General features: G+C 53.5%; 1 protein-coding gene across 2 annotated transcripts; it reads left to right on the top strand.

The window, feature by feature from the left end:
• The first annotated feature begins 2,517 nt into the window (after positions 1-2,517).
• Positions 2,518-23,134, top strand: PALD1 (phosphatase domain containing paladin 1). Of its 2 annotated transcripts, XM_065638782.1 has the most exons (20): positions 2,518-2,624; positions 9,544-9,741; positions 9,834-9,936; positions 10,112-10,291; positions 10,369-10,524; positions 10,915-11,075; positions 11,239-11,314; positions 12,171-12,322; positions 12,588-12,678; positions 12,775-12,879; positions 15,404-15,499; positions 15,734-15,868; positions 17,119-17,235; positions 17,318-17,497; positions 18,117-18,314; positions 18,561-18,701; positions 18,901-18,972; positions 19,150-19,290; positions 21,666-21,821; positions 22,907-23,134. In XM_065638782.1, exons 2-20 carry the CDS (start codon positions 9,554-9,556, stop codon positions 23,054-23,056), a joined length of 2,598 nt encoding a protein of 865 aa, XP_065494854.1. In that variant the 5' UTR covers positions 2,518-2,624; positions 9,544-9,553; the 3' UTR covers positions 23,057-23,134. The 2 variants fall into 2 exon arrangements, with proteins under 2 accessions (XP_065494854.1, XP_065494853.1); XM_065638781.1 differs by lacking the exon at positions 18,561-18,701 and having other exon boundaries at positions 2,541-2,624.
• Positions 23,135-23,451: the final 317 nt, after the last annotated feature.

Raw genomic sequence — 23,451 nt, 5'->3', positions numbered from 1 at the left:
GAGAGACACAGCCCAGGCTGATACAGGTCTGTTGTCCTGGTCCAGGACTGTTGTTCTTTTGATAATACCTTTATATTTTTAAGTTTTAAACCAAGTACCAGCAAAGTCAGCCTTTTTCTATGTGCCTGCTCTGGGGACTCCCATTTTCTCCCCTTTTTTTTTTTTTCCGTTTGTCTCAGCAAACTATTGGCAGCTCAACCACCCCCAAGGTGCTCTAACCCTCTCTCCAAAATAGTGCATCACTTTGGGATGCAGACCCCACGTGTGAAATACCGCAGTGGTTCACCACATTCCCAAACTGCTTGGGTGAAGCCAGGAAAGCTGTGAGGAGGGTGCCCAGGTTTGGGGGGGGACCCTCACGCCCCCAAAAATCTGGAGGAAAGCTGTGTTGCTCGGAAACAGGCAGTGAGGCATTTTAAAAAATAAAATAAGAACAAGACACTTTTCCTTCTGCCGCTGAATGGGAGTGGTGAATCCCAGGCTGCTCTTTTCTAATCCTAAAATGTTAGCGAATTTTGAAGCGTGTGTATGGAGGAGAGGAGCAAGATGAAAAAAAAACACTGACTATGCATTTGGGGCCTCCCCTCTCCTGGGTTTGGCTTTGCCCATGTGATTCCAAGCTTAGGGAAGCGACAACTGTTTTCCTCTTGAAATTTTGAGTGCTTTAAAAAAAAAAATTAAAAAATCCTGGCTTACAAAGCCCTGCACTGAGGTGTGTGCGAGCAGGGAACCCTGGCTGTTGGTGTGCTCCTTAGGGCAGGGGGAGCTTCTAGATGCTGACTTGGGAGCTAAAAATGGAGAATTAAAAAAAAAAAAAAAAATCAGTCTAGGGCTGAAGCTCTTAATTGATAAGGAGGTGCAAATGAACTTAATGGGGGTAATTTTGTATGTAGCAGAGTCAGGGAAACCTTGGTTGGATTTATAGCTCTTATTTGGGTTGTAAACTGGAGCAGCTGCTGGCCATGCCCGTGACCCTGCTGGGGTCTGCCCCGTGGCATTGGGGTGTAAAATTAGGCAGAACTGAGGGTATTTTGGCCAAGCCAAAGCCCGGGAGCCTGGCTTGTATCTAGGATCTGACTAACAAACTTTCCAGCCCCGCTTTCCAGCCGTGACCATTTTCGGACTGCCTCTGAGCTCCGTTTACATTCCTGGCCCTCCTTCCCAGTGCCGGTGAACGTAATGTGTTAATCCCGGTTTTTTTCTCTCCCTTTTCTTTTTTCTTTCTGCCTGTCGGTGTCCTACAAATGTTGATTTAGTGGCGCTTCCCACAGCGGCTGTGGATGGCGCTGGGTGTGAGCAAGGCTGTAGTGTTGGGGTCCTCCTAGATGGGACTCTCCGAGGGCTCAGAGTTGACCCAAATGAAATGGGCGAAAGCGGGAGATCATCCAGCTAGGAGCTGGGGAATTGAGTTTTAAGGGATTAGCTAAAAAAGCATCTTTCTGCAGCGGCAGAATAAGTGCAATGTTGGTGATGAGGGAAGCCTGAAGTCACCTCACGGCTTTATTCTGTGATGGAAACCAGCAGAAGATGAGCAGACCTTGATGCTGCCCCTGCTGGTACAGGTGGAACCATCCCGGGAACCCACCACGGTGCCCAGGAGCAGCGGGTGGGCAGCAGCTTTATTCCCCAGGCGTTTGAGTGGTCCAGGCAAGAAGGGATTGCTCTGAGACTGGGGGGCCTGGAGCCACTCTGATGTTTTGGAGGATGCCTCCAGGTCTACACCCTCCCCTGCAAGGTGGGAAGACCAAGTGTGGAAACTCTACAGGTGGTTTGCTCTTAGGTCAGCCTGTTGTAACCAGCTGTGTTTGGGTTTGGGAAACAGATGCAAGGGATCCAGCTCCACTTAGGGCAGCTGCTTCCCACCCCACATGTGGTTAAGAGCCCTGGGACCTGCCTGGCCAATGGTGTGGGGGAGAGTGAGTTTTGGGGTGCAATCCCCCTTAGCATGATAAAGCAGGGGGTCCCTGCAGGCTTTTTCACACTAAACCCAGCCTGGATCCAGCAGCTGTCTGTCCCAGGGGATTAACAGCAGGAGGGGATGTGAAGGATCGGCCTGGCCGGAGGATGCTGCATGGGGGTCCCAAGGGGATGGGTGCTATGGTTGGGGGGTGCCATGTGCTGCTGGGGTCCCAAGGGGATTGGTTCTACGGTTGGGCGATGCTGTGTGCTGGGGGAGGTGGTCCCAAGGGGATGGGTGCTATGGCTGGGGGGTGCTGTGTGATGGGGGGGATCCCCAGCGGGATGGGTGCTGTAGTTGGGGGATGCTGCATTGCCAGGGGGGCTCTGGGGAGATGGATGCTGCACGCCAAGGGGTCCCTTAAGGGACCGGTGCTGTGCCCGGAGGGGTCCCCGCGGGGCTGCGGGACACAAGGTTCTGGGGCAGCCGGGGGGGTGTCGCTGGGGGCGGTGCTCGGCAGGCGGAGGGCGCGGCGTGGGGCCGAGCGGCAGCGCTGCCCCTCCTCTGGTTCCTCCTCCTCCTCCACCTCCTCGTTCTCCTCCTCCTCTTTCCCCCGCCGAGGCTCCGGCGGTCGGGGCGGCCGCGGGGCTCCGCTCCCGCCGCACCCATGGGGCGCCCGACGGTGCGGCCAGCCCGGCGCGGGAGCTGAGCCCGGAGCCGCCGCCAGGTACCGCATCCCACCGTCCCGGGACCGAGCATCCTCCCCGACTCCCGCCCCGGAGCCGGGCATCCATCCCCCCCCCCGCCCCGGGACCGAGCATCCTGCTCCCTCCGGACCAGCCCCTTTCTCCCTCCCGGGGCCAACTCCCCCTCTCCCCGGGGTGGGGAGGGTTTCACTTCCCAGCCGGATACGTGGAGAAGGGGATGGATGGCGGGGAGGTGATGGGAGGAAGCTTTATTTTGCCCCAGGAGCACAAGCCCCGCTGCGGGGGCATGAGGTGGCCAAACCCCGGTGAGGAGGGTTTAGCTGCAGCCAACGCTCTGCTTCAAACCTCTAGGAAATAGATGAATTAAGTAGTTTTGGGGCCCTGCGTCCGCCTCGCTGGGTCCTCAGAGCTCTTGTGCTTTTGCAGCCGCGTTTCCTATTTAAAAGGGGCTTTTTCCCCTCCCTCTTGCTGCCTAGGAGCCTGGCCTGGGTGAGGAGCCCGGTGTGGCTGGCTGCTGGTACCGGCTGTGCCCGCTGAGGCCAGAGAGCCCCAACGTGAATTTTGGAGTTTGCATCTCTTATCTGCTTCCCTTACACCCCCAAAAGCCGCCTGGGGAGCTGCAGGATGGCTCCCTGCTGGAGGCTGACGATGGAGGAGGAAGAAGAGTGGATGGAACCACAGTCCCTTCCCTGCTTGGGGAGCACCCCAGGCTGGGGTTTGGCTCCGCAGCCTCCCGTTTGGGGAGCACAGGGGGTGCAGGGAATCTGGGATCACTCAACGATGGGTTTTGCACTGGCATGTACATGCAGGGGACACCCCATGGGCTCCTTTCCCTGTATAGGACAGGGTCACCCTCACTGCGGTGTCACCCAGGCAGAGCTGGGATGCAGAGAACATCCTAGGAGGACAGGCTGCTTGCTCTTGCTGAGCTCCCGCTCAGCGTTTTTAGCTGCCGGGGCTGAAAACATCTAGAAAACGCATCCAGGCTGCGTTTCCTATGGCTGCCGGACTTTTCCGGACCGTTTCCTCCACCCTTTCCCTGGTGCATCACTCCTCTTAGCACTGGAGGAGGGAGTGAACGCCACCTCTTTTCCCCGCAGCGCTCTGGACCGTGGTGCTCGTGACATCCCAAGCTGTGTCCTGGTTGTTAACCCCCCACCCCGGAGGAGGGAGCAGCAGGTTTTGGGGTGGCGGCGCTGGGAGCGTGCAGGCATTGCCTGGGGAGGGAGCAGGCAGGCAGCGGTGGTGGGACATTTCCTTCCTGGAAGGCAGGAAGTGATTGTGTCTTTGTACGAATGACATGGAGCCTAAAAATAACTGGCAGGTCTCTGTCGTGAACAAATACGCCCCTGGGATTTGCTTGATTTTGCTTTATTTAAGAGAGCAGGGTTGGGGGGAAGAAGAGAGCCCGAGAGAGCGAGCTCCACACGTGCTACCGCATGCAAAAGCCCTGAGCGTGCAAGGATGTGCGTGATGGTGGGTGCTGGCGTGCACAACGTGCTGCTTGGCGTGCGAAAGGTGCCGCCTGGCTTGCGGAAGGTGTGATTTGCAGCAACCCAGCTGGGAAAAGCAGCCCCGTGTCAGTGGATCCCGTCCCGTTTGCTCCGCCAGCCTTCCCCGGCGGGAGGGGAGCTGGTGGTTAAGCTATGAATAGCACAAAATCATAGCCCTCGTCTTCCCGAAACGCCCTGGTCGGGCCGCTCGTGGCGCTGAGCCTCCCCAGGGGGGTTGGGAGCGGGGGTGCTGCAGCGCGGGTGCCACCCTGGGGTCCTCACCCTCGGGGACACCCCCACGGGGTCACGCTGCAAAACCTCCTGCCAGGAAGAGGTGGAAATTGCACAGGGTGAAAAATTTGGCAGAGCGGGTTTGGGCGTGGAGCTTCCTGGTGAGCTGGGAGTGTTTGGTGGTGGAGGAAAGCTCCTCTGCCCCGGATAGTTTTCTCTTTGGAGATGCCCCTGGCCTTCATCTCCATCCTTTATGGCTTGCTTTTTTTTTTTTTCTTTGCACTGCTGAAAGGAAACTTTCAGTAAGCATGCTCGCAGACCTTGAAACCACTGATGGCACAACCGGGCAGCACTTGCGCTTGCAAATTGGAGCTTTTGTTCCTCTTTCAATTGGTGTTCATTGATAAAAACCCTCACACATCAGGCAGCCTGAGCATCTCCTGTGTGTCCTTCAGCCGCCTCTTGGCCCTGGGAAGCAGCACCCTGGGGACCGGCGTGGGGGGACCTTGAAAAGGGCAGTAAAAGAGTTTTTGGGAGAGGAGAGGGTACATGTGGCAGCTGTTCATCCCAAGGGCAACCTGCACCTGGGCTGCTGTTAGCCATCACAGGTGGGCTCAGCCAAAAAAGCCGTGTCTGTTTTGTATCCTGCCAGCGAAATACCTTTATATCTTAATTTCTCCCATGTTTCACCCAGGTTTTGCTTGGTGAGGAAGGTTTGACACTGCTGACTAATAACTGGCTGTAAACCGGGTTTGGGAGCAGGGACTGCAGCCTGGGTACCACTTCCAGTGCCTCCCAGCGGGTACCAGCATCCTCCCCATCCGCGGTCACCTCTGTGGCGGGGCGCAGAGTCACACTGACATTTTGGGGGTGGCATGCCTGGATGCCTTCTTTTTCTCCCCTTGGTCACACAGGGGACAGGGACACGGCACTTGGTTTTCTGCCGAAAGGCAGAAGCACGTTGGGGAGGGGGTGTGAAATGCCAAGCCCTCATTATCCCTCGTTATCCCACTGGGATTTGGGGAAAGGCTTTCCCCTCCTCCCTGGCAGAGGCAGGTGGTGGAGCAAAGGGCACGCATGGGATCGGCAGCACTGATCTCAGGCAGATTGAGAAATACCTCGGTACTTTCTAGGAAATCCTGCTTATTTAGTTATATTTTTGGCCGTTGGCACTTGCTCTCCAAGGAGCCCAGAGCCCGTCAGAATGGAGAGAGGTTGGCTTTGCTTGTTTAAGAATAATAAACCAACCAAGACTTGTAAAATCAGAGCTGTCTGCTGCAAAGTTGGCTTTCCAGAGCTTTTTTTCCTCCCCATCACAAAGCACTTTGGGTCGCATTGCTTCCTTGCCTTACTTCACCCTTGCAGCTTGGTGGGTGAATGACATGTTTCAAATAAACTGGGACTAAATATGTTGCTTCCCACCTTTCCTTTTTGTTTTATTTTATTAAATATATATATATATATTTAATAAGCCAAGCTGCTTCCTTCCAGCATCACCGGGAACAACAGGATCCCGGTTCCCATGCAGCCTCTGCTCCGGGATAGCTCCCAACACACACCGGCTCCACCAGCAAAGGGCTTGCTGCTTGTATGTTATTTTATTTTCACTGTTTTTTGAAGAAGAAGGTTAAAGAGCACACTGGGGTGGGGGGCTCGGCTCCAATGCTTCCACAGGGGTTTGGTGATGCCCTTCCAGCGGCATCTGGGCTTCCTGCAGGCTGCCGTGGTGTTTCCTGCATCCCTGCGTGGGTCAGCGATGCCGGGTGCCCCCACTCCCTCGCGAGTGCATCTGTGCTGGCCTGGCACCAAAAAGCTGCTAGGGAAGGAATGGATGAGTTAGGAGGATGCTGCAATTGCTGCCGCTTCCCAAAAGGGCTTTGCATTTTGTTTAAAACAAAACCAACCAAACAAAAAAAACCCAAACAAAACTATATAGAATAACCTGGGGATGCATGGAGGGAGATGTATTTGATTTATTTTATTTCCTGCTGACAATGAGGCGGGCGGGCAAGTGCACGCTTCCTCCTCATCGCGACGGCTGGGGCAGATGCATCCTGCAGCTGCAGCCTGGCTGCCCCCCCCGCTATATTTAATCCATTGTTTGCTCTGACTTTGAGTCTTCGCCAGGTTCCCGGGCATGGGAATAACCCCCGTGCTGGGCGACACGGGAGGGGAGCGGCTTGGTGAGGTGGGGGGCTGAGCACTGCACATCGTCGTGACTTGTGTGGGAGCGGCTGCAGAGCCATCTCTTGGGATGCTCGAGCATCTTCAAGGAGAAGACGAGGCAGGAGGCAAGGGTGCTGCGCAGGGGGTTTTGGCTTTGCATCTCTCCTAGAAAGGAAACCTCTAGATATAGCGTCATGCGAGGGAAGGGATGCTTAAAACCAGCTCGCCCCAGGTGATGGCTAATGCCATCATAAAATCCATGCGCATCACCTCCAAGCATCCTAACTTCTCACAGTAGCATGAGAACAGTGCAAAGCCCCACCAGCTCAGCTGATGTCTGTCTGGTTTTTTTTTATTCTTTGAGAATAGCTCAGATCTTAGCACACCAGGTTGAGACATTGGATACAGTAGAGTTCTTTTAAATACAGGTAAAATAATTAAACTACTTTTTTTTTTTTAAGAGTAATTTGCCTGTCTAAGCACCTGCTTAGTGTTTGCTAACTGTGTTCACCTACTGAGTGGGGGGAAAATACCTGATATTTGGGCTAATCCAGAGCCCTTTTGTGGGCTTGTCCCTGGGCTCCTGCCCACGTTGGCTGGCCTGTGATGGTGGCTCCATTGTGTCTCTTCTCATCACAGCCACCAGCGATATTTGGGAGAGTTTTCAGAAACAAGATGGTTTCATCTGGTCTCCCGGGGTGGGGCTTTGCTTCCCCATCCAACCCAGTTTTGTGTCCCAGTTTGCAGATTGGGCACTGGGAGGGTGTCAGCCCTCCCGCTCCCGTGGGTTGCAGTGGTACCAGTAAATATCTACTCCCATACGGATAATTTATTGCTTCCCTCTTCCTGGGGGTTTTTAGAGCAGTTCCTGCGGTTGCCCAGAACACCCATTTTTGGGTAATTTTGGTACTTTTCTAGAAGATGCTTGCTTTTGCCTGCTCAAGGGAGAAAGAAGCTGAAATGTGATTTCCTCTCTCCATTCATTTTGTGGTTTGAAAGACCATTTTCAAATCGGTCCATTGTCTTTTAAATCTGTTATTTGCTGATGTGGTTTGTTGAGGAAAAAAAAAAATAATCCCTGGGGGTTTTAGGATGAAGGTGGGAGACTGTGGTGGGGGTAGAAGGACAAAGGAAATACAGAAGCTGCCTGCAAATTGGGGGCGAGTCTCCATTCCCCAGCATGGGGACGCTGGAGCAAAGCCAGAGGGATTGGTACAGCTCGTTGGCTGCTTTTGAAAAGATGCACTGATTCTGAGCAAAATAAGGAGAGGGGGGGAAAAAAAAAAAAAGGCATTCTGGCTGAGCTCTGAAACAATCAAAATCTCCCTATATTTTTTTTCTTTTTTTTTTTTCCCCAACAGTATTGATGTGAAAGAAAAGCATAAGGGCACTTGGAGAAGTGGCACTGGCCCAAAACAGCTGTGTTTTGGGGTTTTCTTCCCCCCCTTTTTTTTCCCCCCTTCTATCTGGTATAAAAGAAACTAGGCTGCCTAATGGTGCAGAAAATTCACGGTTAGAGCAACAAGTTTTCTGCGGAGCAGGGAAGGAAGATGGGGAGGAGGGGAAAAATCTGCGCTGGGGCACGGCCGTCTCAAAATAGCACATTTTCCGGAGGCTTTTCCCCCCCTGCCTTGAAGCGTTTGCAGCTGCTGGGGGCATCGCATTCCCTGGGCGTGCAGGAAGGGACTGATCCGGTGCTGCCTGCGAGGCTGCAAAAGCGGTTTTAGGGCTGGGTTAAAGCCAGCCCTGGTTTCCCGGCGCTGCGCATCGCCATCGAGCAGGTACCGTCCCCCTTGGGATGCTGCCAGGGTTATTTCCCACACAGCATCAATACAAAGGAGATTTTTTTTTGGGGGGGTGCTGCCTGGGTAGGGGTGGGCAGAGGGTTTTTTTTAGTTTTTTCTTTTCTTTTTTCTTTTTTTTTTTTCTTTTCTGTTTTTTTTTTTTTTTTTTTTTTTCCAGGCTACTCCCTTGCCATCTCTCGCTTCGTTTGGTTCCCAGACAGTCAGCACATTGTCCGGGACCGCTGGAGTGTGGCAGGATGCTCCTGGATGCCGCCAGCCCCCCCGCCTCGGGCCGGCCCTTTTGTTTTCAGCCACATTTAGGGATGAGCTCCCTGGGGATGGCAAGAGGGGAATCTGCTTTTGGGGTTCCCCACCTGCCCTGATCCTCCAGTACGGGAATAACCGGCAGTTTTAGGATTTGCTTATTAATAGCTGGAGGAAATCCCTCAACCTGGTGCCTCCGTTGCAATTAAGGGGGGGTCTCCCAGCGCTGCAGGATTATTTATTGCTGTGCAAGGGGGACGCTTTTCCTCCTTGCTGCCTCCCACAACTTTTGAGGATACAAAAATCTTATGTGGGTGCTTTACACGCCCTCCCAGCTCCTCCTTTGCTTGCATGTCCATCGAATCGTGTGCATGCACACGCAGATGTACAACCTCCCTGAGCTTCGCTCGCTGCTCCTCAGTCCTAAATTATAGTAAAATTTACTTGGCGTACAAGCGTTTTCCACCCAGGGAGGGACGCTGGAGTGGTTTATGGGCGCTGTGAAGCGCAGGATGAGGTTGAGGGACAGGGAGCTGCCGGGTCCCTCTGCAGTGCCATCTGCTGACTCAGCGGATTTGTGGCGCCACATCCAGCGTTTCGCCTTTTTTTTTTTTTTTTTTTTTTTCTTTCTCCTTTTCTCCTCCAGCCCCACTTTCAGCTGCTTCGGGTCTGGATTCTCCCTGATGGAGGGAGCCACATGGCAGGCAGGGGTGGAGAAAACCCTGGGCTGGGCTAGTGTTTTGTCCCAAACCAGCCTCTCCTCGCCGGCCGTTGGGATTTTTCCCTTCCTAAAACAGGAGCAGCTGAAAGAAACCAAAAAAAAATTCCTCCTCCTTATCCTTCCCTCCCTTCTTGTGTCTTGTCTTTTTCCCCTCCCCTCCTCCCTCTTCCACTCCCCTTTTTCCCCCCTTTTAAAAATTATATTTCTTATTTTATTTCTTATTTTATTTTTTATATGTATTTTTAAAAAAATTTTTTAATTTTTTCCCCCATGGTCGCAGCCGCCTGCGGATGATGGGTACGACGGCCAGCACGGCGCAGCAGGCAGTCTCAGCATCCCCTCCGGAGAGTGGGGCGCCGGGTGAGGGCAGCATGGAGGACCAGCGGTCCCTCAGCATCCACTCCTTCCAGACCCTGGGGCTCCACAACAGCAAGGCCAAGTCCATCATCACCAACAAAGTGGCGCCGGTGGTCATCACGTAAGTCCTTGGCCTCCTCTTGCAACTCCTAAACCTCTGTTTTTCTGCACCCTCTTCTCTAAATATTGCTTTTTTTTTTTAAAAAAAAAAAGGTACAACTGCAGGGAGGAGTTTCAGATCCACGATGACCTGCTGAAGGCCAACTACACGGTGGGACGCATTTCTGAGACCGCACTGGAACACTACCTTGTGCAGGTGAGCATCGCCACCGCTCCATGCCAAACCCATTTCAACTTGGGGTTTGAGGACCTCCAGGTTTTTGAGGGGGCTAATTTTGAAGATCACCAAGAAAAAAACCCAGTTTTCTTCCCAGCCTGCTTGCTCAAATCCACTTATTCTCCATCTTCTCTCTGCCTGTCTTGTTCTGCAGGGGAAATATTTCATGGTCAGGGATGTCTATGGCAAATTAGATGTCTTGAACACTACGGGCAGCTGCGGCGCTCCTAATTTCAGACAAGCCAAAGGAGGTTACGCTGTATTTGGCATGGGGCAACCCAGCCTCAATGGCTTCAAGCTCGTCCTACAGAAGCTGCAGAGAGAGGGCCACAAGGTTGGTGGGAAGCTGGAAATTTGGGGTGGAAAAAGGCAGGAGAGCTTTTTTGGGCAGCCTCTTCCTCCTCTTCGCAGGAGTGTGTCTTCTTCTGTGTCCGTGAGGAACCTGTGGTCTTCTTGCGGATGGAGGGGGACTTTGTGTCCTACACGCCCCGGGGCAAGGAGAACCTTCATGAGAACCTCCAGTGCCTGCAGCGGGCAGAGACCCTGGAGTTGGCCATCCGCAAGGAGGTGAGGTGGAACGGAATGGGGGTCATCGTAGAATAGTTTGGGTTGGAAGGGACCTTCAAAGCTCATCCAGTGCCACCCCTGCCATGAGCAGGGGCATCTGCACCAGCTCAGGTTGCTCAGAGCCCCGTCCAGCCTGGCCTGGGATGTCTCCAGGGATGGTTCATCCATCACCTCTCTGGCCAACCTGGGCCAGGCTCTCACCACCCTCATTGTAAAACACTTCCTCGTGTCTGGCCTGAATCTCCCCTCCTTTTGTTTAAAACCATCACCCCTTGTCCTATCATCCCAGCGATAATGGGGTGCAGGTATCCCCCCCACCTCAAAGATGGGGTTGTTGGAGGTGGTGGGTGCCCCATGGGTTTTGATGGTGGTGGTCCCCATCTCCGCTAGATCCACGACTTTGCGCAGCTGAGCGAGAGCATCTACTATGTCTACAACGACGTCGAGCGCTTGCGGGACGAGCCCCACACCGTGCGGGTGCAGGGCGAGGAGGACATCCAGGTGACAGAGGAGGTCTACCGCAGGCCCGTCTTCCTCCTGCCTTCCTACAGGTGCTGCCCTTCCTCCTCCTCCTCCTCACGTGTGGGTGCTGGCTTTGCTTTTGCAAGCTGGGCTCTTCATACCCTCGTAAAGCACGTGTCCTCTGCCATGGTGGGGACGAAGCTGCTCCCAAGGCCTCGTTCTCCTCACAAGGGTTCTCCATGTGCCTGGCAGGTACCACCGGCTGCCCCTGCCCACTGAGGGAGCCCCTTTGGAGGAGCAGTTCGACACTTTCATCTGCTTCCTCAGGGTGAGCTGAGCAAAAGCACCTGGTCTGTGAGGCCACGTCAGGTTAGGACTTGCTTCTGCACCTGGGTCAGGGAATGTGACTCCCCGAGAGCATCTTCTCCTGCTCTTGGGTTGACGCTGCTCATTAGAAGGTGCCTGTGCCCGTGGTTGCATTCTGTTCCTGTTGCTGTAGATCCTGCTGGAGAAGTCATAGAATCATAGAATGTCCTAAGTTGGAAGGGACCCACAAGGATCATCGAGTCCAACTCCCGTCCCTGCATATGACAACCCCACAGTTCACACTGTGTGTCCAAATGCTCTTGAACACTGTCAGGTTGGGGCTGTGACACCTCCCTGGGGAGCCTGTTCCAGTGTCCAGCACCCTCTGGGTGAAGAACCTTTTCCTAATAGCCAACCTAAACCTCCCCTGGCCCATCTTCCTGCCATTCCTTCAGGTCCACGTTGTCCAGCTGCTTGTCCCTACTCCTGGCCAGAGGTGACCATTCCTCACCACCTCCCAGCATCCCTGTGCAGGTGGCTCTTCCCTAGATGGGTTTGGAAGAAATGATCTGGATTTAGTGCAAAGACTTTTGATGGTGGAGCTGCTCGTTTTTTAGCCTGGGGGCTTTCACCTTAGTGGCTTGGGAACTGGTGGTGGGAACACTTCTGGTGGGGTGGCCAGGCCAGCGTCAGAGGCCACAGCATGTGGGGACACAGTGGATGGACCACCCATTGTGCTGTCCTGGCCCATCCATGCCATCCCCTGAGCAAAGGGGAGATGCTGCCCACCCCTCCATGCCTGAGCAGGGCCATCGTGGTGGCAGAGACAGCTCTCCTGGGTGCCCCTGTGGTCCCCATCCTCTGTCCCTCCCTCCTAGGAGAGCCCCAGCCTGCTGCTGCGGGACCCCGGCAGACCCCCTCCGGCGCTGCTCTTCGGCTGCCAGACCGGCGTGGGCAGGACCAACCTGGCCATGGCCATGGCCACACTTGTCTTCTACCACCACCACCAAGGAGCTGCCCAGAAGCCTGAGTAAGTGGGGCAGTCCCTGGGGCTGGGAGGGACTGGTTTGATCCACTCCTTAGAATCACAGAATAGTCTGGGTTGGAAGGGACCTTCCCAGCTCCCCCAGTGCCCCCCCTGCCGTGAGCAGGGACATCTGCACCAGCTCAGGTTGCTCAGAGCCCCGTCCAGCCTGGCCTGGGATGTCTCCAGGGATGGTTCATCCACCACCTCTCTGGGCAACCTGGGCCAGGCTCTCACCACCCTCAGCGTAAAAAAATTTCTCCCACCACAGCCTCCCCCACCCTCCTAAAACATCTCCCAGGCTTCGGGTCATCCAGACCTTCATTGAGATGGTCCCCAAAGGCCAGCAGATAGTGGAGGAGGTAAGAGGATTTTGGCAAACGCCGCAGTGGGGTGGGTGGGAGGGGGTGAGGTCGGTCTCCTCCCTGATCTGGGGCTTTCCACTTGCTCTTCGCAAGGTGGACGGTGCCATCGCCTCCTGCTCGGAGATGCACGACATGAAGGAAGCCATCTACGAGTACAAGAAGAAGCTGGAAGGGATTGGAGAGGACTATCAGATCCAGGTACATTCATCAGAGGGATCACTCGCATCCCTGCCACCGGTCCAGGGTGATTTATCAAGCTGTTTTTGTATGGAGATGAGAAGAACATAAATTCTGGAAATCTGATGCTTCCTGTGAGCTGGAAATTTCCCAGGGACGTGAAACCTGAAAGGTTGTGGAGCTTCTCTTTTTTTTTTTTTTTTTTTTTTCCCCCCAATTGTTTAATAGCCATCAGATGGAGCAGGCTGGGATTTTGGGGAAGAAAGCTGTCTGTTTTGGTCTTCACCACTGCTTCTGGGAGATGACCTTGGGCAAAAATAATGTACTGTGCCCTGGTTTTATCAGCTCTAGAATTGGAAAATCCACACCAACTTGGCTGGTAAAAGTCCTCGGGAGCTGGGAGGGATCATTGCTTAGAGGTTTTCCTGCAAACATAGTCACTCAAGGTCAAACGTTCCTATCTGTAGATTTTTTTTTTTTTTCTCCTTTGCTTTGAAAAGCCATCAGGGTGGCTTTTCATGCTGGAAAACTGTGGTTTCCCTTGTATGACCTAGACGGGTCCTGCCAGGTGATGGATGGATGGAGAGAGCATGCTCAGTTGGCAGCGCTGCCCCAATCCCAGCCTTTTTGGGGAATTAATTTTCCCATTTACATACTAAATGTAGAGTGGAAGTGCCGGTTGTAAGGGGCTATCTAAACAACAGGCGCTGTGCGGCCAAAGCAAATAGGCTGGAGCAGAAAAGCGCTATGGAAATGCTGAAATGGGGGGAAAAGAGAGTGTTTGCTGGCACTTTTTTTGGTGTTTAGTGGCAAACCCCAAATTTTAGCCCCCTTTTTAGGGTGGATTTAGGTATGTTTGGTGCTGCTTGTGTAATGGCAAATACTCTTGTGCAGCGGGGGAAGCTTGGGCAGGGGATTTTCTCGCTGCCTTGAAGCCTTTCCCCAACTCTTCCCTGCTGAGGAAGGCTGCTCTATGTCATTCTCGACTCTGGGGAAACAACCGGCCGGGGGACTGACTGCCGTAAATTAGTGGTGAGGAGTGTTTATTTGAAGTCTGCACGGAGTGAGAACAGGTTTAAACAATGGCAAGGGGCCAGGAAAATGTGCTGGGGGAGCGGGGAAGATGTGGAGGGGAGAGGGGGCCATCGAAAAACCAGCCTGGGCTTGGTAGGGCTGAAGGTGATACTAGAGGGATTTGCTGGATGAGCTGGCAGAGCCCTCCTTGCTTTTGGAGAGAAAAAGGGTTTTTCTGGGCTTGGAGGAATGACCTCAAGCCAGGCTGTGGGTTTCTGCCCTGTATTTGGGGTAAAAGTGGAGATTTAAGTCCTCAAGTGATAGTGACGCAGGGGTGGGTGCATCCCGGCATGGGATGCTGAGCATCACCAGACCCCCGCGGTACCCAGCTGAAATGCAAGCGGGCCATCCCCCTGTTTCACCAAAAGCCTGTTTCAGGGAAATATTCAGCGATTTAGCTCGGGTGAGAGCACCAGGCTGGTTTTTATTGCAGGAACCCAAGTGCTTGGGTAGAAATGCCGCGAACCCGGCACGGCTCCATCCTCACAGGCTTTGTTTTGAGTTTCCAGACCAAAACCTGCTGCTCTGCCTCTTGACAAATCACAGCGGGCCAGATTTCTCTTGCAGAGAACAAGTAAATATTCCTGAGTCAGCTACGTAATGTGCGATTTTTCTATCGGACCCTGGGGAGGGGGTCACGATGGACTCCCCAGAGATGCTTCTGTGATGATGTCGCAGGTTAATTTGTTGGGTGAGATGCTAGGGTGTGCAAACCCTGCCTCGAGGGTTTCTGAATGATGGAAAATCCTGAAGGTTTGAGCTTGTGCCTCCCTGGGAGGAGACAGCTGTGCTGGGGCACGGGCCTGGTTTGGGGAGGTGATGATGAAGATGGTAATGATGAAGATGAGGAGGAGAGCTTGCTTGAAGCCATCTACATAGGCATTGTGATGCTTCTGGGGATGAAGGCAAAGAGGAGACACTTTGAAACAGAAGATATTACCGGAGTGGGTGCAGGATCTTGCATCAACCAACCCCTTCCCCTTGGGTTTGAGTCTCCAATTCGCATCTGGACAGTGTTATCTTCTGGGGACAGCAATGCCCCTTGGGGCTGGTTGGAACCGCTCCCGGCATGTCCTTGGGCTAAAGGGAAGGTCTGGTTTGAGCTGAAATGCAAATTTATGTCTTTAAGCATTATTGAATACGGAAAACTTGAAATGTTTAAAAAAAAAAAAAAAAAAGGCACCGAAAAACTGTATTCCAGATTGGGTTCTGTAGGTTTTCTCCCACCTCTTCTCATTTGGGAGGGGTTTATTTCCAAACAAACAGCTTGATGAAATTAGCATGGACACGCAAAAATCCTTCTGAGCGACTTAAATGGCATTTCTGACCCTCTTCCCGCCCCAAAAAAACGCTCTGTAAAAAAACCGCCTTGGGCTTGTTTGCTGCTTGCTTGTCTCTCTCCCAAGCCAGCTGGGGCTAGGGGGACCAGTCAGCGTTGGGCATTGCGAATCCCCCCTGCTTTTGCTTTCAGGGGAGCAGCACCAAAGAATATTTCCTCCAGAGGACTTTGCAGAGCCTTGAACGCTATTTCTACTTGATTGCCTTCAACTACTACCTTCATGAGCAGGTAAAAATAAACCCGCCAACCCCAAACCCCCCATATTTTGCGCGCTCTTTTTTTTTGTTTGTTTGTTTGTTTCCCTGTGTGGTGGGAGGGAAGGGGTCTCTGCCTCTGAGTTTCCCAAGAAAACACAGGTTGTTTTGTTTGTTTGTTTTTTTTTGGTGGGGTTGTGGGTTGTGTCCGGGCAGGGGGTGCGAGCCCAGGCTGATGACACGTCCCCTCCCGGCCCCCTGCCGGCAGTACCCCCTGGGCTTTGCCCTCAGCTTCAGCAGGTGGATGTGCCGGCATCCCGAGCTCTACCGGCTGCAGGCAGAGATGAACTCCTCGGAGCTCACTGTCACTGGGGAGATCGTCACCAAGGGGACACGAGTGCTGGTGAGTACCTGTCCTGGGTGTAGGGATGGGGCTTGGTGGCTCCTCATTGTCGCTTGGGAATGGCATCTTGCTGGGATGCTCGCCCTTGTTGTAGGGGAGGTGCTGAGTGTTGGGGTCTCCAGGTCCACGTTGGGGTCTCAGGTCTGTGCTGAGGTCTCCAAGTCTGCATTGGGGTCTCTAGGTCCATGTTGGGGGTCTCAGGTTTGTGTTGAGGTCTCCAAGTCTGTGGTGTTGGGGTCTCAGGTCCATGTTGAAGGTCTCCAAGGTCCACATTGGGGTCTCAGGTCTGTGTTGAGGTCTCCAAGTCTGCATTGAGGTCTCTAGGTCCATGTTGGGGGTCTCAGGTTTGTGTTGAGGTCTCCAAGTCTGTGGTGTTGGGGTCTCAGGTCCATGTTGAAGGTCTCCAAGGTCCACATTGGGGTCTCAGGTCTGTGTTGAGGTCTCCAAGTCTGCATTGAGGTCTCTAGGTCCATGTTGGGGGTCTCAGGTTTGTGTTGAGGTCTCCAAGTCTGTGGTGTTGGGGTCTCAGGTCCATGTTGAAGGTCTCCAAGGTCCACATTGGGGTCTCAGGTCTGTGTTGAGGTCTCCAAGTCTGCATTGAGGTCTCTAGGTCCATGTTGGGGGTCTCAGGTTTGTGTTGAGGTCTCCAAGTCTGTGGTGTTGGGGTCTCAGGTCCCTGTTGAAGGTCTCCAAGGTCCATGTTGGGGTCTCAGGTCTGTGTCGAGGTCTCCAAGTCTGCATTGGGGTCTCCAGGTCCATGTTGGGGGTCTCCAAGTCTGTGTTGGAGGCTCAGGTCCATGCTGAAGGTCTCCAGGTCCATGCTGGGGCCTCAGATCCATGTCCTGCCTGCATCCTCATCAAGGATGGGCAAGTGGCTAGAGACCCCCTGTGCACACAGATGTGTCCGGTCCTGCAGACCTGGAGTACCAGGGTGCTGGAGCACCCCAGGACATCAGCCTAAGCTGCTGGCCTAGCTGCAGCTTCATCTTTCTGGGTGCTCCTGACTGTGGTGGGGTGAAGGAGACCAGAGCTGCTGGTGGCTTGCTGCTGCTTTGGCATGGTCTTACTGCAAGAAGAGCATCTCCCACCTTTGCAATGCAGCTGTGTGTGTCTTTGTGACCTGTTTTGCTGAGTTTGGAAGGATTTGGGGACTTCTCCCGAGCATGGTGTGCTGGAAAACCCCCCTGCAAACCCAGGGGTGGGTGTGATGTGGGGGGTGTCCCCCTTGCCAAGGCTTTGCTCTGCTGCAGGTGGCAGACGAGCGCTTCTGCCCGGACATGATGAGCACCGCCAAGGAGATGAATGTGGCCAACTTCCGACGCGTCCCCAAGATGCCCATCTACGGGACGGCGCAGCCCAGCTCCAAGGTGAGGGACATGCACCCCACGGCAGGCAGGGACACCCAAAACAGGGGTCCCAGCCCTCCCCATCACCCTCCCCTTCCCTCAGAGCCTGGGCAGCGTCCTGCGGTACCTGACAGACACCAAGAGGAAGCACAGACACATCCTCTGGATCAACCTGCGGGAAGAAGTGGTCCTGGAGGGGAACGAGCAGATCTATACGCTGCGGGAGCCCGGGCAGCTGGAGGAGCTGATCCCCGTGCCCGCTGCCTCGCCCCAGCAGCTGGAGGTGAGCCAGATGTTGGGTACAGCGGCGGGGGGGTTCTGCTTGTTTTGGTTTTTTCTTTTGGCAATGACAGGCAGTGGTTGTACCAGGTGCTGTGCTTGGTTCGCACCCATCCTGTCTGCTGGAGGCTGTGGGCAGCCCAGCTGATGCAGAACCAGGTGGTTGACCAGCTCTTTATGGTACTGCAAACATAAAGGAGTCTTCCTGACTGGGCTGTCACTGTGGAAGAGTTTGCAAAGGCAGAGCAAAGCGGAGATCCTCCCCTGAAGAATTTATAGCATGGCCTGAAAGCCAGGGTAAAAGGCACCCGGGGAAAGGAGAGTAGATGTTTTCAGATGTTCCCAGCTTAGTTTCTAGAGGAGACAGGCGGTGGAGGAGCTTGGCTGTGTGGAGGAGCTGCCCGGGGTGGTGGGAGATGATGCTCCTCAGGCTCCCACCAAGCATGGTGGGGACCGTGGCCCTGGGCAGAAACAGTGGCCAGGACCTGGCGTGGAGTTTTGTGTTGGCTACGGGGTATTTGAGAGGTATGTCAGCTTGCATCTAAAAAAAAAAAAAAATAATTAGTATCTTGACGTATTAAGAGGAGTGGATCTTACAGTGAGGGTTTCTCCATCCTCTGCAGAAACTAGAGGCAACCCTGAAGGGTGACCTGCTGAAGTGGCAGAAGTGGCTGGAGGTCTACCTGGAGGCGGAGAAGCAGATGAAGATGTTCAAGAGTTGCCTGACCACGCAGGAGATCTTCAGCCAGCAGAAGAACGTCTGCCCAGGGCTGACCTACCGCCGCATCCCCATCCCTGACTTCTGTGCTCCCAAGGAGCAGGTACCCCAGGGACGGGGTCGCTGCTGTCACCTCCTTCTCAAGCCATCCATGCTGCTGTGGGGTGAATGTCACTTGGGTGCTTGGTGCCTCCCAGCCTCAGGGTTATGATGGTGTGGCCAGGCTCAGTGTGGGGTGATTGCTGGGGCAAGGAGGGTCCCTGGGGGTCCTCCTGGACAAGGGGGATCCCGTGGTGGGGAAAGGAGGTGGGCTGCACCCATAAACCACCCCTGGCTTTGCTACCGGCAGGACTTTTACCGGCTGCTGGAGGCGATGAAGAGCGCCCTGGCTGAGGACTCGCAGGCAGCCTTCGTCTTCAACTGCTCCAGTGGCCGGGGCCGCACCACCACGGCCATGGTCATCGCTGTCCTCACCCTCTGGCACTTCAATGTGGGTACTGGGGTCTGCAGGACGGACAGGCTGGAGTTGGGGCTGCCAGGGAAACAGATGGGTGTAAAATTTCAGGCTTCTGTGCCCATGCAAAGGGGAGATGGAGGATGCCTGGGGTCCTGGTGGGTTGGGTTTGGGGTCTGCATTTGTGCTCAGCTGTGGGGCAGACCCTAAGGGCACCATCCTCTGCCTGCCCCAGGGCATCCCCGAGATGAGCGAGGAGGAGATCGTGAGTGTGCCTGACGCCAAGTACACCAAAGGGGAGTTCGAGGTGAGTCCTTCAACCTGACTCTTGTTTCAGGATCCCCCACTGAACCCACTCTTTGCTAGCTTAGCCACAACTGCATGTTGGAAGGGGCTGGGTCCTCTCCTGGGCTGGGAGGGAGCAGTCAGGTCAAGGCGAGGAGGCAGCTGGTGAAAGCCCCTGTTGCTTCTACCTGTGCTCCAGGTGGTGATGAAGGTGGTCCAGCTCCTGCCCGATGGTCATCGGATGAAGAAGGAGGTGGACATGGCCCTGGACACTGTCAGCGAGACCATGACACCCATGCACTACCACCTCCGAGAGATCATCATCTGCTCGTACCGGCAGGTGAGCAGATCCTCCCCATCAGCACAAGGCCAGCACCAATCTCAGAGGGTGCAGCCAGGCTCTGGGACCAGCCCTGCTGAAACTGGATGGTTTTGTGGCATGAAGCTTTCTGGGATGTCACCAGAGAGGCACCAGGGGCTCTTTTGGTCATGGTGACCTGGTGCCATCTTGCATCTCGTGTCACATCCCACCTGTCTAGTGCCATCCTGCATCCTGCTCAGCACCCTGCATCCCACCTATCTGGAGCAGTCCTGCATCCCTCCCGGCATCCTGCCTGTCTGGTGTCGTCCCACATCGCACCCAGCATCCTGTCCCTCTGGTGCCGTTCTGCATCTCACCCAACATTCCACATCCCGCGTTGCACCCCATCCCGCATCCCATCCCGCATCCCATCCCACGTCCCGGCCGTCCAGCTGAGCGCAGCCGGCAGAGGGCAGGGCTGGTCCGTCCCGCTCCACTCCCGGCCCTGAAGGCTCCTCCAGCTCCTCCGAGCTCAGGAAGGGGACTCATCCTTGAAAGGACACCCATCCTCAGGAGGAGACCCCTCTGTGCCCATGCAGGAGGCATCCTGCAGCTGGCTGAGCCCACGGGCCACAGCCTGGTGGAAGCTTCTGTGCAGCTGATGAAGGGGAGAAAGGATAATTTTTTTTTTTTTTTTTTTTTTAAGCTGTGCAACTATTTGATGGGGCCTCAGAAGGGCTGAGCTCAGGGCTCAGCATCCTCCCTGCCGGGGCTGGGTCAACCAATATCCCCACTAGTGACGGCTTTGCCTGCAGCTGCCATCGATCTCTGTTTTCAATTAATGGCTATGAATGATTGACTGGGGGAAGAAAACCCAAAGCATTTAATCACACAGTAACATCCACAGCTCCCCGGGTGTTTGCATCACGGTTTATGGGGTCCTCTGCATTTTTTGGGGGCTGGGAGAGAAATCCTGAGCTCCATGGGATGAGCTGCTGGGGATTGAATATCTGCAGCAACAGCTACTGTGAAATTATTGGGATAAGTAATTTTATTTTATTTTCCCCTCCCTTTATACTTTAGGGGGAGGTGGCCATGTGGCTGGTGGGAAACCTCACCTATGTTATTATGTGCTTTGCTGCTGCAAAGCAAATGTACATGCAAATGCTCTATTTTTTTTTTAATATATCTATATTTTTTTTTCCCAGTGATGTGCAGCCTGAATAAGAGAATGATGGGAGTTTTATAGTCTAGGCATTGCCCTAATGGACTTTTAATTAAGCCATGGATAGTGTTTAGAAGAGCGTGGGGTTTGGGTGAAGAGAGGGAAGGCAGAGATGCTCTGGTACTTGCTTGGGTTTGTTCCTACCCCTTCCCACCCCGAATGACGAGGAAAAAATAGGAGAATATAAGAAAACAATATATAAATGGATAATAAAATGACAAATAATAGGAAAATTAAACAAAAACCGAATGGGATAGGATAATACAATGATAACTAATAGGACAATAAAATAAAAATTCAATAGGACCATATAATAACACAATAAATAACAGGACAGTATAATAAAAATAAATAGGATATTAAAATGATAAATAATAGGAAAAAATAATACAAGTAAATAGGACAATTTAACAACATGATAAATAACAGGATCTGCTCTCTGCAAATACTAGCACATAGGTGCAGAGAAGACACCTTTTCCCAGGACAGAATCACTTGCCTGGTGCTGCCACGAATAAGGGTGCAAATGGATTGAACAAACCCCAATTTTTTCAAAGCCCAGGGGTGGGAATGTTTGTGTGCAGCAGCCGGGGAAGGACCTAGAGAGAGTAAAGTGGGCTCGTCCCTGATGATGGGTTGATGCTGATACTGGAGCAAGAATAACAGCTATAATAATAATAATATAATAATATACATATAACAATATATATAATAATGCAATAATAGGGGGTGTGATGGCCACCAGCCTGGGAGCAGGGTGGCTGCTGTGGCCTCTCCCCCTCCTATGGTAAAGGATGAATCTGACCAGGAGATGCTGGAAAAGGATTTTTTAATTTTTTTTTTTTTTTTTTCTCCCTGGGGAAATGCTTTGCAGTCCAGGAGCTCATACCTTTGGGTATGGTTTGCACTTTGTTCCTGGGCACACACCCCCATGTGCATTTAGCAATCTTCTGTCTATTTTTGAGCTCTGTACAGGAAAGGGGAAGTTTTTATATACTGGAAACCAGAAGTTAACGAGAGCCTGGGCTGTGGGCTGGAAGGATGCACTTATTTTTGTCCCCAAAGCGGGTCCTTCACCACCCAGCTTCTCAGGTGGGATGGAGAGCAGGGCCGTGGTTGAGGACTTGGGTGCCTCTGGGATGCTCTCCGGAGGCAGGTACCACTTCAGCTGCTCTCCTGCTCCTTTCAGTGGAGATCGAGCAAGGATGAGAAGGAGACGCGGACGCTGCATCTGAGGAGCCTGCAGTACCTGGAGCGCTACATCTACCTGATCCTCTTCAACGCCTACCTGCACCTGGAGAAGAAGGACTCCTGGCAGCGGCCCTTCAGCCTCTGGATGCGGGAGGTGAGGTTTTCCCTGCCTAAGCAGGTTGGGATGCTCCTCCCTACCCCAAACCCTGCCCCATTTCTGTGTTTTCCAGGGCTTTAATTTGATCTGCCGGTTGTGATTGCACCAGCCAACACACACCCCGCTTGGTTTGGTTAGCTTGGCTTGGCTCTCCTTGCACCCAAACCCACCTCTAATTTCTTTGGAGCGTATTAAAAATGCAATAACCCAGCCAGACTGGTTGGAGGAGTGAAAGGAAAGAATAATTAAAAGCAGGGCTGGGGGAGATGGGACTACTGGCACCAGGCGTCTGAGAGGATTGGAAGGCAGCTCTAAATTCTCCGTATTTCCTGCTTTTCATTATTTTTCATTATTATAATGCAGAAATTTGTTTTTTCCTCTCTCTGGGTTTGCATCATGTGAAGTGGGCAGTGCTTGCCTTTGCGGAGGGGGGTGGAAATAAACCCTTGTCCCTTTGCTTGCTTCTGCCAGCACCACTAATTCGTATCGGCATGTTGGATCTGCCAGGCAGGAGATGAAAGTGGCGGCTGCCGGTTCCTCTCGCTGTCCCCCTGTCCCACTGGCAGGAGCTGCGAGGAGGGATCAGTGTCCACCCCAGCACGGCATCGCAGTTATGCTGATGTTTGCGTTGCCCAGTGGCAATCCTTAAGCGCGGCATCCTTAAGCGCGGCATCCTTAAGCGCGGCATCCTTAAGCGCAACGTTAGCTCTGCCTCCCACCCGCCTTGTTTCTTGGCAGGGTGGAGATACACCCAACTTGTGGATAAAAGGAGCCTTTGACCCTAAAAGCACCCCTTCCCGCTGCATAATCCCCGTGGTTTTTAGCAAAAAACAAGGCACTGTTGTAGCTTTTTGGCAGAAGGGTGCCAAAGCCAACAAACCCAGCGACGGCTGATCCCGGCAGCAAGGAAGCGGCTTAGAAAAATGTATAAACCGTGGCTGGAGGAAAGCTGGGGTGCTGCGGGAAGGGGTGGTACGCAGATAAAAGCAGATGCTGGGCACCTTCCCCACCCAGGAGGGAGCAAAAGCACCCCGAGAATGCTGGGGTGAGGGGTTAAATGTCTCTTTTCTCTCTGCTTTCAGGTGGCAGCGGTGGCCGGAGTCTACGAGGTCCTGAACCAGTTGGGCTTCCCTGAACTGGAGAGCCAGGAGGGCAAGTCCCTGCGCACGCTGCGGGGCCGGTGGCGGGCGCAGGGCAGCACCCCCCGCCCCTTCCGCGGGGAATTTGTGTAGGGTCGGGGTGCGGGGGGGTCCCCACTGCTTTTTTTGGTGGGGTGGAGGAAAAAAAAGACTGTTTTCCCAAAAACCTGGGGGTGTGGGGAGGGAGGGGTGAGCCCTGAAGCTGCCTTAGAATGCAGGGAATTTCTGGGGTTCTTTTGGACGCAATAAAAATATTGTAAATTAAAAATCGATCCTTTTAGGCAGGCGCTTAATTGTGAACGGGATGCGGGGGCGGGAGTGTGCGTTGAAAAGCAGCTCTGAAATGCTGGATTTGGTGGATGCATGGAATTGTGACGAATTTTTCAAGACTGTGCTCACTTTCTCCCTAAACCAGTGCAGCACACACACACAAATATATCTGTTTATATACAGATGTGTGTATATATGCATAGATACAAAAATATATA

The sequence above is a fragment of the Caloenas nicobarica genome, chromosome 7, assembly GCF_036013445.1.
Source record: "Caloenas nicobarica isolate bCalNic1 chromosome 7, bCalNic1.hap1, whole genome shotgun sequence".
Classification (NCBI taxonomy): Eukaryota; Metazoa; Chordata; class Aves; order Columbiformes; family Columbidae; genus Caloenas; species Caloenas nicobarica.
The sequence above is the reverse complement of the archived record's forward strand: the minus strand, read 5'-3'. Positions and strand labels throughout refer to the sequence as shown.

Bases quoted from the DNA above. Each gene is read 5' to 3' on its own strand.
- PALD1 (XM_065638782.1), top strand. From the start codon at position 9,554: ATGATGGGTACGACGGCCAGCACGGCGCAGCAGGCAGTCTCAGCATCC. The intron at 17,498-18,116 runs GTGAGCCAGATG...CATCCTCTGCAG, and splicing joins CCTCGCCCCAGCAGCTGGAG to AAACTAGAGGCAACCCTGAA. The intron at 18,973-19,149 runs GTGAGTCCTTCA...CCTGTGCTCCAG, and splicing joins ACACCAAAGGGGAGTTCGAG to GTGGTGATGAAGGTGGTCCA.